Source organism: Trematomus bernacchii, unplaced genomic scaffold, assembly GCF_902827165.1.
Source record: "Trematomus bernacchii unplaced genomic scaffold, fTreBer1.1, whole genome shotgun sequence".
Lineage (NCBI taxonomy): Eukaryota > Metazoa > Chordata > Actinopteri > Perciformes > Nototheniidae > Trematomus > Trematomus bernacchii.
Genome location: NW_022988043.1, coordinates 4,003,739 through 4,020,059, shown reverse-complemented (window position 1 = coordinate 4,020,059; position 16,321 = coordinate 4,003,739). Strand labels below are relative to the sequence as shown.

At 42.5% G+C, this 16,321-nt stretch overlaps 1 protein-coding gene across 3 annotated transcripts in view; it reads right to left on the bottom strand.

Moving 5' to 3' along the window:
- The window catches only part of dtx1 (deltex 1, E3 ubiquitin ligase), a 45,744-nt gene that overhangs the window by 11,192 nt on the left and 18,231 nt on the right, over positions 1–16,321 (bottom strand). For all 3 annotated transcript variants that reach the window (XM_034117735.1, XM_034117733.1, XM_034117734.1), the window contains exon 3: positions 7,078–7,825. In XM_034117735.1, the coding sequence (XP_033973626.1) occupies positions 7,078–7,825 (748 nt within the window). The remainder of the gene's footprint in view (positions 1–7,077; positions 7,826–16,321) is intronic.

Sequence of the window (16,321 nt, the reverse complement as noted above, 5' to 3'; positions counted from 1 at the left end):
AGTGTCTAGCTTGCATCATACATTCATTCAGGGTCATACTACCACCTCTAGTGGCCATTAGGAGACATCAAGATCCACAGTAAACACAAATCATCTTCTCTGTGCGGCAGTCCATTCTTGTTCTTTTCTCAAAACCAAAAACCACATTTAAATGGACTTGCAACCTTTAAAATGGATGGTAAATTGTCCTGATCATGCATCATTGCCTGTAATTGCCACAGTTGAGAAAAGTGAGAACAGCAGCCCGTTCTGCCCCACATGCCACAAAAAACGGTTAAAATGTCACATGTGCTTCACCACAGAGACAGAGACAACTGCAATGGGATGAGACAGCTTGACTCATGTACAACGCACTGCAGCAGAGTCTGATTCAGGATGACATTTGGAGAGGCTGGAGTTCATGGTGAAAACAGACGACAAAGACAGTTGACTTGCGCATTCTCACAGATCTGTGGAGCTAGCCGACAAAAGCACTTATAAAGGCATTATTATGGGCACACAATCAGTGAGTCGCTATAGAGGGCCGTGGTTTACTGAAAAGCATTCGGAGCAGCAGAGTTTGCAGACAATTATTCTTTCCTCAGGTAAAGAGAAAGCCCCAGTGTCATGACAAGCCAACTCAAGTTATGCATTTGCAATCAATATCTTGCTTTAAATCACAGCCAAGAAGCAACACGTAAAGAACAATAATTGAACATGTAATTGCACCAGATGCAAGTTGGTTATAAAAAAAGGCCCACAAAATCAAGTCTCGTAAATACAGTGAAGCATTCAGCTGCTAATCAGAACAATACACTTTATTAGCTGTTGGGTTGGGGTCAATAAAGTAAATATCTAAAAAACATATATAAGAAAACGAAACCACAACTTGCTGGTCTACTACAAGTCAATTAGTTTGTGTTATTGTGTGACTTTGCTGTTTTAGAGTGTTATCTCGACCTCCTCAAAGTCACAGAATATCACAAACTAAGATCTGGCATGCAGACCACCATCTTCTGTAGGGAATACACTGGCTATGGATAAGTACCTCATACAACCACTCTTTAAAACATCCAAACAATTCCTTTACGTAGATGGTCCGAGACATTTTTTAAACATAACTTGAACAAAGTTACATGAAATTATCATGTGTAAATGGGGCACTGTTCACTGAGCAATTTATCTCAGTATATCACACACTCACACACATACATACACACTAACTAATCTCCACATATACATCTCTCTGCTCTCTGACCATGAAGGGACTGAGATCTTTGGCCCTGCAGCGCTCAGGCGTTTCACAGATCCGCATCAAGAGACTGCTTTGATATTAGCGAGAGCCTCGGAGCCTCTGTTCCTGCACCAGGGGAAGCCCTTCAATTAGCTGAGTGTGGAGTGCAAGCAATAAGGGAAAGGGATGCGAGGCCTGGCTGAGGCTGATGTGTCCTGGGTAGGGACTTGCTGCACGTTGTTTCTCACACCAGAGGACCAGGATCAGCTGACTCCTGTCGTGTGTCAGACTGGAAAAAAATGAAAGCACGGTGATGTGTTGTTTCAAACACCTTATGTCAAAATGTTGAATTCAAGATGTGAAACTCAGACAGGTTTGATTTTTAGTGACAAAAGCAAGTGATTTCACACCCTCAACCACAGCAGAGGAATTCACTTGTGAACTCCCCCACTGCAGTCACTGCTTACAGCTCAAACTAACTAGTCGATACATTACTTAAGTTAAAGAAACAGTTTTGCCTTTTTTATTGGTTTTAAAAGTAGAGGAACATTTTTACACTGGACTTGTGCTGTTTGGGGATTTTCCTTTCCTGGTGTGTGCACACAAACCAATATAAGATAGATAAATAAAGCATATAATATATCTATTTACCAATCTCTATCTCTCACACACATTTCCCCTTCCTGCCTGAAACGCCTCCATTGGACTCCTTTGTTTACTTCAGTAACATAGTGACATCACTACGTACACTCTCGCTTCTATTGGCTAGTGCTCAAACACATTGTACGTGATAGGCTAAGGAGCAGGACATCTCTAAGTGGTTGACCAATAACAACACAGACGGCCAGCTAACCAATCAGAGCAGACTGGGCTCTGGTTTCAGACAGAGGGTGAAAATAGGTACTGCAGCACAGGCAGTATGATAAATAAAAACCTATTTTAACATTAAAGCGTGTAAACATGTCACACTGGAGGCACAAAATATGAATATGAACCTGAAAATGAGCGTAATAGGGCTCCTTTAAGGCAGAGCAAGTGCCAAACACCTTTTCAAACCTGAATATCAGAAGTAGAATGGGATTGGCCAAAGCGGCATCTGATACTCATTAAAACCAAATTAGGTGCAGCCCAGTGGGAGAGTCCCTCCTCCATTTAAACATGCACTTAGGCCTAAATCAAATCAAAACACATGACGCCTCCCTCTATGAACGCATGTATAATTAAGCTTGTTCAGTGAGAGCGCTGTGATCAAACAAATAATTTTCATTAGGAGAAGAAATGAGACAGCACACCATGAGAGCCCTTAACACCATCTCATTGTGTGCCGTGTGCACACTGCACAAACTACACACTCCTATAGGCACACAGCACAGAGGATTTGTCAAAGATCCATAACATTACATTAATTAGGAAAATGCTTTTCATCTTTATTGCTTTCAAATTCTGGCAAAGATCTTGGCATGAGCCGGCAAGTGTATCGCATAATAAATATGCAATGTTAATGAAACAGCTACACACCGTTTGATTACACATCCACCATAAAAGCAAAAGCTAACATACTTATCTACTCTGTTTTTATGGTGTATTTTAATACGAAGACAAATACATCCCCATCTTGCAGGCAATTGCTTTTTGGCTGTACTTCATTACTTCTGAGAGCGTGATTACCTATCTTTACAGTGCAGAATTCTTTGTAAACACATGACTGCATCCTTTACCAGCCAGTCGACCTGTAACCTGTAAGCAGCTTCCACTCCATCTAATTCTGCGCACCCTTTTCTCTTAATTTGCTTTTAGAAATGTGCACCTGGAGGTATGACCCTCTCCATCATGGCTGTGCCTGAAGCAGCTTCACACACTCTGACACTGACAATCCTAATGCTGGATTATTTCAACGGTTAAACTCCTCCCCCTTGTTGCTTATTCCGCTCTCTGCCGCACATAATTATTGTCTAAAAATACCGTCATAATTATTGGGAGTGCATCAAAATCCATTGTCATTACTTATCATCTAGTTCCTAAAAGTGTGCTGCCGGAGGTCTCCACTGATCATAAACAACAGGCTGCGTTAGCTCATGAGTAATTATACCAAAACGTCAGTGCAAACAAGAGCAGACCTTTGGCCTTTACACTGCAACCCTTCTTTTCCAGCATCCAAGCTTTGACAAGGCTCCTTTGGAAAACCAGACTAAACATCATCCCCTCTGCATTTATTTTGCTCTGCCAACTCAAATGTCTCTCCTTCTCCGAGCCTGGCCACAATCAAACCTATAAAAGTGGACAGTAGTGTGCTTCTGAGGAATTACCATTTGCTATGGCGCTTTTTTGTAGGTCAAACGCTGCAGTTTCTGACCTAAAACCAATGCAAATTAAGTGTTGAATCCAACCCCTTCACACCTAACTCATTAAAACCAACTTAATTGTGGCCCATGCTAGGTCAGGGCACGAGGGTAGCTGTCCTTTTTCAGTTTTTTCTTCCTTCCTATCCTGGGGGAACCTCCAGCCTGCCTTGAGGAATTAATCAGACCGGGAGGGATGTGATTCCCCAAATAGAGACTACATTAGGCCTAGTTAGGAATGTGCTGACGGGGGTCTTATATCTCCTCATCTGTTTATTATGCACCATAAAGACAGTAAGAGGGGGGATGGAGGAAGAGAACTCCAGGAGGGCTTAATTGCATATTGCTGCGAGTATCAGGAGGCAGAGGAAAGCCCTGTTCGTGCTGCACTGTGGTGGGGGGGGGGGGGGGGGTAATGCACTTTTACCTCCTGAAATGTCCTGAGAATTAAGCAATAATGACACCAATGATTCTAAAGTACATCAGTTTGGTCCTGATGAGCTGACATGATTGATGAATTCATTTTTTATATTAATTTTATCTGGTGGTAAGCCCCAGAGCTGCCCACTGAGGGATAATGAACTTCGCACACAGCCCTTCAGCCAACACTCAGGCGAGCAGAGTGAAGCTCGTAAACACAGCCATTGACAGCGTGCACATTCATACACACACTCGTGCCCTGTTGTCTGAAGACAGCACAGCGCAGCGTCTCAGTTAAATAGCACTACGCATGAAGAACTTGCTCAAGAGGAAGTGGCTTGGCTAATAAACTAAGACATGAGAAAAATCCCCAGAGATCTTGTTACATTATTTCTGTTCAATCCACCCTCATAATATGCTTCTTTATCTTTCAAACAGTCTTATAAATGAATATAATAACTCCTCCTCACTCAATGTTATCATCATCAACTCTTACAGCTTTTAAAAAGTGAGAATCTTCTGCTTTTTGAAAAACATCTGAAGTTGCAGCCCTACTAAACATAGCCTTTGTTTCACACAAGTGTAAACTGAATAATTCAAAAATAATCTATAGCAGCCTGTATCTGTCGTTACTACACATGACCTTGTTTCACAGGTCCTCGGTTTATGGCAGGTATCCTGTAGAAGCAGGTGTTATATAGTGGGCCGTGTCAAACCCATTATTAAGATAAACTGATGTGTTTACACAAACCAGCAGATGGTGCCACTTCTAATATCAGTTCACGCAAGACAGATGCATTAAACAACACCATTAATAGCCCGAAACCCTTTGGTTCCTTCACACAATAAAAACATCAATATTTGAACTGTAGTCTCCAACGATACACAAGTCAAAAAAACATATGGATTGTGCTCATGGGCAGATGAAATCAATCCTATGCAAGAAATGTAAATGGTATGGTGGTTTGTGTATCTAAAGCAGTGACATCAACTCCTGTAAACAAGCCATAGATGCCAAATACCTTTCTCGCACCCAGCACCCGTTTTATTCTGGTGTGTGAAAAACAGATCTGATGTTTTGCATCTTGTGTGGGTTCCTCTGTTATCGGCCCTGAGCACGCTTGTGGGAAGTTTTTGTTCTCATTTCATGTTGTGTGTGTGAGCTCATGTTCTGTTGTGTGTGTGAATGTTAACCACACTCATCCTGTATGTCGAGCCACTCGCCTGGGAACTGACGCACTCCACCTCACCCCCAGTCTATTCCTCTCCCTCGCTTTTTCTGTGTCCGCAAAAAACATTTTGTGTGAAAAAGTGACATTCAAGCTTTCACTGATTTCTTACAATAAAGAAGAACATGTATATACTTCCCATGCTGGTTTTCTTTATGCACAAAGTTGCATCATTTTCCACCTGCTTGCTGTATAAAACAAGGTCATGGCCTACTACGAAGAGCAAAATCTTATACGTTTCCTTTCAGTGTCGCAGAATGAGGCCACAGAAAGTAAAAGGATGTGTGCCTGGGTGAAGGACGGCATTATTCAAACACGCAGTAAGTGTGTCTCTCCCCATGAGCAGTGCGAGCAAAATGGAATCAAATTAGATCAGGAGTGGTTTATTTTAGTAAAAGAAAGCAGGATAAAGGACTGAAGTATCGGTTACAACGCTACACACACTTCTTTTCCTCCTTTCGCTGAATCGCTCTGAGGTCACAGCGCTCAGCTGAAGCTCCCATTTTTCCTTGATCCATTATTCATTCTTCCCCAGTGGAGCTCTGCCTCCATGGCAAATAGCTTTCCACAGCTACACCAGAGCCTGCCCGTGCATGAACACAACCACACCATAAAACAAAAGACGCGGTTACACACACAAAGATCCAGATATTCAACCAACAATGTCATTTTTTTCATGACCACCACAGCATGGTGCCATACTAAGAAATGTGCAAGCAGAGGCCACAGAATTAATATAGAAGAGCTGCAGTATTTCACGCCTATTGGGGCCAACATAAGCTCATTATGGAGCATTGCAGACGAACATGTGAAAAGAAGGGCTCTTCCTCTGTAAAATCAACTGGACCCAAGGCTTTTTCTGCAGCTGTAATGATCCATATGTTAACGAAATGTATCATAAACCAGCAGAGAGAGGTAGAAAACGACAGAGAACAATACTCCTGACTAGGGATGTCCCGATCCGATCACGTGATCGGGGATCGGAGCCGATCACGTGATTTTCACGTGATCGGGGATCGGGAGAAAAAAATCGGGGATTTTTATACATTTTATCTTAAAGTCATCCTGAGGCCTTAGTTTTGGGTTAAAATTACACAACATCATGTATGTGTTGCTTCTTTTGGGCTTGTTTTCATAGACCTGGTTGCTTATTTCTCTCAAATCTGGCAACAGAGTGGGCGCAGTGTCTAATAGTAGCAGTAAGCTAACAAGAGGCTACGTTCAGCTGGTGACTCGGGAGTCGGGACAGAGAAAATGTCAGGAGTTTGGAAGTACTATAAAATTGAAAGCGAAGGCAGTGTAACAGCCAGATGCAATGTTTGCAAGGCGGAGGTTCCGCGTGGTGGAAAGAACAGAGCTACGTTCAACACGACCAATCTAATACAAACACCACCAACAACAACACGACGAGTACACAGCGGCCACTCAGGTAACGGCACTGAAACAACCGACACTTTCAGAGACTTTTAAAAGGAAAGAGAAACTACCCCAGAACAGCCAAGATAGCTGAATTCATCGCGTTGGATGACCAGCCGTTATCTGTTACCTTTTTTTTCCTCTTAATGCATTGCATAAAGATCGGATCGGGAAAAATCGGTATCGGCAGATTGTCAAAATCAAATGATCGGAATCGGATCGGGAGCAAAAAAAGGTGATCGGGACATCCCTACTCCTGACACAAAGAGACTAAAGCTTTGTGAAGCAGAAAAGCAGAAACAGAGATTGTCTTTGCTTTTTATATCCTCCTATTGCCTCAGCTCAACTGGAAATTCAACCAAATCCGAGCATTATGCCTGTGCTATAACAAGTAACAGGCCACTGCATTCTCCATTCAAAGTGGAAGATAAGGGGTATGAATGCTTCTGTTTGTCATTACCCTGGTGGGACGGCTCCTCTGGCAGTGCTGATGGAAATGCGCTGTGTGCCCGGCCGGTTCAGGTTGTTCTGTCCGTTGATGGTGAGAGCGTGGTGGCCATGGGCGGATGAAAGAGTGGGCATCACGGGGGAACAGGGGAAGTTGGCAGAGGACAGTGGCAACAGCACCTGTTCAGCTTTGGCATGCCCACCTCCCATACTTATGTTATTGTTGTTGGGGCCCGAGGAGGCGGATGTCGGGGACCAGAGGGAGGTTCCAGCAAAGGTGTTGCTCTGCCGCACTGCAGTGAGAGTTCCTGTAGCGCCTGTGTTTCCTGTTGTCACGCCGTAGTGCTTACGCCGTTGAGAGGCCAGAATTGCATTGGAGGCGGCTCTCGTGCTGTTGACCAGGATGCACTGCTGGCAGGAGCAGGGCTGGCCGGAGTTTGCTCCCACGGGCCATGACTGGGACTTGGGGATGGAGCCCATGATGAGCGGGTAGGCCAGGTCCATGCGTCTCCGCAGGCGTCTCTTACGCTGACTCTGCCTGTTGGTCTGACACATGCTGTTGAAGTCGATGAGATAGCAGAAGCCCAGAGAGGTGAGGTCAAGCCAGGGGTGCTGCTTCTCGTAGGCATTCTGGATGGTCACACAGATCTCCATGTCATACGGCGTCCACGAGCCGCTGTCGTTCTCCCACTCCCACACCACGCCTTTCCCCGGGGCGGACGACGGCTCATAGAAGTTTCTCTGCACTGGTCTCATCGTGCCTAAAACAAAAGACAGGGGAGAGAGTGAAAAATGAGGACAATCTAAAAAAAAAGCTTTTGTTATGGTCAGCTACTTTGCAAGGACAGAAGATCACAAATGATAAATGTGAGAAGGAATAAACATCATTTTTTTAGACCAGATTTTCTTTATTCTGCATCTTTTGACACCTCTGCTGGCTTTACAGATTCAGGTCAATTAACTAATCCGTCCACAGGAAATGGTTCTCATTTTGAACTCATTATGAGTTTCATTATAAGTTAAATTAAACCATTTAGTTTGCCGTTCATAAAGCCTGAGGACTTTCAAGAGACAGATTAAAAAAGTAAATGAACTTTGAGTCTCTTATGTGGGTCAAGCTACAAAAACTCAAGGTACTGGACAAACCTCCAGTTTGTAAATCTGTTTAAAATGTCAAATTAAAAGTCTCAAGCTCAAGCTGAAATAGTAAGCGTAACTTCATGTGTAAAATAAGTGTAATGCCCATTTAATTTATTGTATTGATTTCTCTATTGGTTGCAAATGAGATGACTCTAATTTGATGAGTCCCAAAGCCCCAAAGAAGAGCGCCAGCCGTTGAAACAAATTGTCGTAGTTGCCAAATGGTGTTTCTACAGTCCCATTCTAGCACATCACGTCATTTTGGCCCAAAAAAACGTTTTCCCATTGACTAACATTGTCAACCACCCAGTATGAACAATTTTAGAGCCGCTTTATCATTAGGTTTTACAAGTTTACCAGAGTTATTTTCACTCTCCATTCATTTGACTTGAGCTGAGAGGCGGGCTTAAGGAAAGCTCAAGTACGCACGCATATGGGCAAAAGTCCCCGGATGATTTGGTTTTGAATTTACAGTCGTTCCATTTTAGGCTTCATGTGCCACAACTTTCATAGGAATGAATAAGTCCCGCCTCCAATGCTGTATCCAGAAACTATGAAAAAACATAAAACTCTAACAAATGTAAACGTGCTTAGAATATTTCATTATACTTGACAAATAATTGTGTAAATTAATAATTGTTAGGAAAAAGATTATTATCATTAGATTAAACTCTGTTGATATTAGCCAGAGGCAAAATGCAGTTTTAATGCTGCTTCGGTTTATTGCTCAATGACTGAGCCAACAAGTGTTGAGACCGCAGATTGACCAACTGATGAAGACGAGGTGTAACACTTCTCTACCTGCCAGAGGGAATGTAGTTGCAAACTGTAGCAGTAAGTCAGTGGCTCAAAAAAAAGAGAAGAGAAATACATAGCAACAAGCTGGTGTGCACACGCTAGGAAAATCGCTCCGAGTGTGTATTAAGCTGCATGCGATGGCCACAGACATCATACCCACAATCCCTTTCTGCCTCAGTCTGCAGTCAACTGTTCTGTATGGCGACAGGAAGGAGTGGGTTGTACCTTTGTCCCTCTGCTGACGGCCACTCAGCTCCCACCTCCATTATAACACAATTACCGTAGTCACATGGGAAATCAGGACACCTTCGCCTATCCATCTCCCCGCAGCAAGTCCGCAAGGGTATCCAGGCACTCCGACCCCCACCTTCCCCCACCTAATTTAACGGGTAAATGCACACTCTCCTGCCAGGGAGGACCAGGGTGATAATGGAGAGATGGGAGTGTGTGAATGGATGTTGGAAAGAGTAGAGGGGTCTGTGGGCAGCGGTAACCCCTCATGCTGCTTGCTCTGGAGAATAAAATGCATCAGTAGAATCAGTAAGTCTGACCTTGAGGCTGTGGTGCAGACTGCTGCTAAAGGACTGGGCTTGACGCACACACACACACACACACACACACACACACACACACACACACACACACACACACACACACACACACACACACACACACACACACACACACACACCACACACACACACACACACACACAACACACACACACACACACACACACACACACACACACACCCACACACACACACACACACACACACACACACCACACACACTACACACACAACACACACACACACACACACACACACACACACACACACACACACACACACACACACACACACACACACACACACACACACACACACACACACACACACACACACACACACACACACAACACACACACACACACACACACACACACACACACACACACACACACACACACACACACACACACACACACACACACACACACACACACACACACACACACACACACACACACACACACACACACACACACACACACACACACACACACACACACACACACACACACACACACACAGCCAGCTGCCTGTGTCTCTCACGTCTTTGCTCACTGAGCCATGCCCAACTTTTTCTGCCAGTTGCATTCGTGCCTGCTCACGGCTTGCTTGCATGATTTCTTGGAGGATGATAATGAAAATTATAATGATTTCCCTAAATGGATTTCAGAATAAAACACTCATTGATTTCCTGATAGTCATGATTTGGTCTGTGCTTTTAGCGTAGCGTTGGAGAGCTAGCCACACGTCTGAACCCTTTATCCCTGCAGCTCCTGAGGGATGCATTAGATGCGACACTTTCCGAGTGGCTGCATGTTTCTGTGACCATGTGGTCAATGGTGGCACAGCCATACAAAGTCTTGCTAATAGGCTACACAACACAAGCTTCATAAATGTTTCAACATGTGAAGATGTGTTTTTCCCAGGCGTCAATTTATACATCTTAACTTCGGTGGTGAGAAATAAACAGTTTCTATCTTTGAAAGCCTATTAGTACTGGTAATTGTTCATGAGAGTGCTGATGGAGCCTGACGCATGAAATGTGCTCAGCTGAAAGATTTTCAGTGGGCTCGGAGGGATGGGTGTTTGGCAGCCAGATTTCTCCGCTGTAGTTAAAGTGAGGCGAGGACAGGGCTTTGCTCAGCATTCACAGAAAAAAACTGGTCTGTGACTCCCCTACATGTATATTACTTATTAAATTAGAGTCACAGAGCTAAGCACCCAATTTTCCTCCAAAAGATAAATACCCGGCAATTTTTGAAAAACCTTGAAGGTCATTTTATAAGACTTACTGCCGTTATAAAAGTATTTCTAGAATCCTCAAACACTCCTCTGACCATCTGGATTAAAAATACATCTGTTGTGCGAGAAACAAACAACGCTTTCTAGGGCTTTTCAAAGGTCGACGAATATCCACAGCTTTCTAGCTCATAATACATGCAGGGCACAAACTGAGGCTTTCAAGGACTAAGCATAAAAGGTAAATGCTCATACAGTATGATATATATAAACAATGAAATGTATTTGTTAACGACAATTTTAGTTTAGTATATTTTTATAAATTCAAACTAACTAAAACAATTGCTGAGATCGGATAACAAGGTGACTTCCTACTATAAAGTAAAACAAATGGACATTGCAGAAGTAGGTTAAAGGAATAGTTTGATTTTGTGTCTTGTTTAATCTGCTAAATGTCTGTTACATGTATGTATTTGTATCAAATAAACAAATGAGATAAACATGTTGATAGGGGCAAGCAAACTAATTCTTAAAAAGGGGCACTATCATGATTTTGGGGTTTTCCTGTAGTGTGTTTTATAGGTTTCTGTTATCCAAAGGGAGTTTCTCCCCCACACACACTCCTTATTCTAAGCTAAGCATCTCCTATCACAATTCCTACAAGTCAAGCTATTCCTTTCAAATGAAACCAAACAAACCCACCTATTCATCCAAATAAGCTGGATGTTAACATTGTACAGTTTTGGTAGTAATGTCACTTTAAGTCTTTGTTTTCATCTTCTAAATATGTTTTGGCTAACTTGGGTGTTGCTGGTTTCCAACATCTCAACACATAAGTACACAACTATTGTTACCAATTGAAAGTATGTCCAAAGTAAAACCCACATTCAAACAAACTACAGTTCTTCTCTAAACACTTGCATTCTTCTGCAGGGAGTGTACAGGTTGCGGATTAGGGTCCTTGAGAGGAAAAGGCAAAGGCTACAACAACACACGTGTCCTGGGGCCTCATGTGGGAATTCAAAACATTCAGCCTGAAACGCTGCACACTGCCTCTCATTCTGCTCTAATTTACTGCCGTATACTGCCACAGCCAAAAAGGCAGGCCTGAGTGGTTCATGTTCCCCCTGTGACCCTTAACGCTCTTCCTAGCAGGAAACTTAGCAAGAGTGGCCACTTCCTGTCAGACCCCGTGTGCCTTCAGCAGCCATCTTTCCTGCCCTCCCCTCATTTCCCTTGCCCTCTCTATCCCACGATGTCCTCCAGCTGTCTTTGCCCAACTCCAGCGTGTTTCCCTCTGCTGAGCTGTGTGCTGCACAGCCCCTCAGGCCTCACAGTGGGACTCTGACCCCGCTGTCGCACAGGGCCAGGTGGGGTCAGGGTGAGCATGGCTGCCCTCTCCCATCTTAGCTGGGGGTAAAACGTCCTGCTGCCGGCTCTCCACATGAGGCCGTGCCAGTCTCCAACCTTGATAGTTTTGTTTTCCTCTGGAAGTGAAGGAAGCCCTGTCTGAATCACTCTGTTAAATGGTTAACTTGTAACATCCTTGGCTGCCCTCAGAGGCCTGCTGCAGGGAAAGATAGCAGATTGACAAATGGATGCTTTGTAGTTCATTCTGGTGAAAGCTTTTCTAAGAACTGTTAACAAGGGGCAATAAAAGAGTATATTGTATTTTTTTCAAAAAGATACAGAGCGTTTCCTGACCTGACCAAGTCATTTAACTTTAAAAAGGAACTCCAGACTCTAGACACATCTTTCTTATACATGATTTATAATATCTTCTCTTCATTTTTATGTTGCATTACAATAATAAAATAACTGATAGGAAAATAGAAATAAAATTGTGCATTAACATTTTTTGTGAATTTCATTTCTATCCTTATATATTCAAATCCACTAAAACACGTGCTTCGATCTGAGAACAAAACAACACTCCCAAAACAAAGTAAGATAAACGGTCGGTTTGTTAAAAGCTTAGCCAGTTTGTCTAAAATAGGATAAAGGAATAGTTTGACATGTTTTAAATGTTTTGTCTTGTTTAATTGGCAACATCTCAAATCAGTAATTTACCTTTAAAAAAAAGAACGCCACTCTTCGTTTTACACGAGTAATATTATCTTCTCTTGTATGCACATTTAAATAATAAAATAACTGATTTGAAAATAGAAATCAAACAGTGGCATTTAGGGAATAAATCCACTTCTCTCTAGCTAAAACTCATCTTTGGAGTGAAGCTGCTTCACACAGTGAGCAGTAAATCATGTCTGAATCTGAGGTTATTGATGTGCGTGTTTCTCTTGCACCAACACCTCTGTGGCCACACAGGAAAATGTGATGGAAACCCCCGTAATGGAAAGTGTTGAATACGGCGTAGTGTGTAGTGTGTACCACAGGTAATACCTGAGCCACTGCTAATGCCTGAGATTCAGCCTTTGTTTGTCACAGAAACGCTGGTGGGAGGTTTTGTTGTCATGGAAGCTGTCCCTGGGGCTGGGAGTAGTGAGAGGAGGATGGTGGGTAGAAGAGAGGGGCGGGGGGGGGGTTGACTGTATGTGAACGTTCCTACTATTCCTTTCCCTGAGCACAGCGCCATCAGAGTCAACTCCTCCTCCGCTCGCTCATCTCATCTGCTGCTGACACCAGCTTTCCCCTCGCTCTCCACAGTCTCCTGGCTCCTCACCAGCACTGTCTGTCTCTCTGAGCTATTCTTCACATGTTCCACTCTGTCCCTCACTGGTCCCCATCCTGCGCTCACAAAACACTCAACACTTGGACAGAGAGCAGAAAACTGCGTCATTGAATAAGAGGTTCACATCACCTTGCACTAAAGGAAGGAGGAGAATGACACATCAAGATCTGTAATATATCCTTATAATTAACAAGCCTTATCAATTTCCCCCTGGGATGCATTCAGGTTATTAAAACTTAGTGTTGCATTTTTCGTTACAGAACAAGAGAGGCCAGTAACAGGTCCAGCATTATACGGCTCAATGCTGTCTGAGCAGTATTTAAAACTAGCTAATCTGTGGTCTCTGATGGAGAAGGGGCAGACGTCTGACATGATGCTGCATATACAGAACAGAAACAAAAAAAAGACTTGCTGTTTGAAGAGTGAAGACTTTAAAGGTCCCCTATTATACTGTCTTTCATTACTTTATTATAGGTCTCAGATATATACAAAACATGTCTCTGAAGTGTTTGGCTTGAAATACCAAACAGATCATTGTAGCATCCCATAATCCCCTCTGTTTCAGCGCTGTTTCAAAAGTACTGATTCTGTCTGTTACTTTAGATGAAAATAAGGAGCCACTCCCCACGCCCCTCTGAGAGATATTTGGTTAAAAAGAACACAATAGCGCTCTAGGAGGAGATTCAGGTGATAAGGTGGGGGGGGGGGGTTACCTTGGTTGGTGATTGGCTAATGGTTACACAAGCCAAAAAAATCGTTATGACATCATAAAGTGGCCAAAATCTGATCAGCTCATTTTCAGACAGGTTTTTATATAAATGGATCAGGACAAAAAGTGAGCAAATCTTTTTTCTTGAAACTTTCAGAATCTATTTACACAGAGGGGACACATGTTAATGTATAAAAGACAGGAAAAAGTGGATGTTGCACAATAGGTGACCTTTAAGTTAAGGCCGCAACAAAACATGACCTACTTTAATTTCAAATCATTTGATCGTTCAACAAATCATATTATTTAAGAAGCTGCTTGAATATGAATACTTAACATTATTGCTTTAAAACGTACTTACATTTTTTGTTCATCAAAAATAAGATTACAGGGGCACCGAGTAGATTTGTCAGCAGAAGTTCAGTTAACTCATCTCAAGGAGTACTTTGGAGTCTATGAACACAGTTGTATAATAATGAACATACCCTGACCAGGGTTAGGAGGATGTAATGCAAGAGTTGCATCATGGGAAATTAAGGATTGCTCCCAAAGTCTGTTGCTTTGAATTTAGGAATTCTTCTATAGAGTGGCGCAGTGACGCGTCCTAAAACCCGGAAGTGAGCTGCGCATGGGTTCCCTCCGGTTCCCTCGACAAAAAAGCAATGCAATTTCTCCATAGGATTTTGGAAAATAGCTCGAAATAAGGTCTATGGTTGACACACATTTAAGAGACTGATCACGTTTTGTTCAGCCGGATAATCTCCACATGTCTACCCTACTTTTATAATTTTCTAATCGTAAATCTAATCGCCAGAAGCAAAATGCTAACGTTATGCTATAAACGAACTACAGCAGGGTCGCTGCTTCAACGTCACGCCAACTTAAGATCCATTATTCAAAACTACAGATTCAAAATTGTACAAGTTGAAGCGTTTGTTTTAACAGTTTGCAGGAGGCAAGTACTTGCTTTCAAGCAGAACACGGGGAAAAACAAACTTAGCGGGAGTGTTTACGTGTTCGGTTTAATGACGTACATTGGCCTCGACAACTTCTGTACTCCTATTCAGCCCACATGTTAACAACCATCGTTTTTCAGACACGTAAACTCTTCAGAAATCACCAGTGGGGTCACTGCTGATGTGACAATGTGGCTATTGAAATCATGAATGGTGCATCACTGTTAGTGGATAGTTTGATTTTGATGAGGGAGGATATGTGGAGACATAGTGGCTAAACATGCAAAGAATGTTACCGGCTGTAATCGGAACTGCAACAGTGCAGTTAAGGGGGATGCAATGTATCTATTTAGCTATCAAACTAACTAAATATATGCATATTACCTATTTTAAACATGTGCAAGTAGCCCTGAGAACCGAGAGGCTAAATACAACTCACCATTTGCGAGAGATTCTGTTTGTTCCATTTGTGCAGTTTTCTCATGGCCTTAAAACCTAAGCAATGCTTTTGAGAATTTGACTCTCAGTATGCGAGAACAGTCATTTTTAGATATGAATGTCTAGTACATTTTGATTGAAGTGAAGGGCTTCTTTCTAGACTCACTAATGATAAATAATTCTTACCCATTCAAACAAAGAGAGATTCATAACAGCAGACACAGGAACATCAATTCCTGCTCGAGTTATAGCCCAGGAGAGTCAGACACAGATTGTCGTTTGTGTGAAACACATTTCCCTTTTTCAGTGGCTCTCTGTTATTTAACGGCACAGTATACCCAAAGCATTGTTCTCACTCTCACTTTCATAACTTTATTATTGTTTATGTTGTCACTGATCTTCCTCAAGTAACATAAGCAGAGAGGTCCTCCTCCTCCCCTGTTAAAGAGGATTATATTCTTTTTTTAAATGAAACGATGACAAAGAAACAATAGTGATTTGAAATTGTGCCAAATATTCAAACTGAGCAGGACATTTTAATATGTCTTGCCTGTAATCTAAAGGAGACACTGTTTCTGAATGACATCAAACCTAGTTTTGCATTTTAGAACTGCAACTTCATTTTTGACAGACCTATACAATTCAATTCAAAACCTTTATTTATCCAGGTGAAATCCCATTGAGATCAATTATCTCTTTTTCAAGGGAGACCT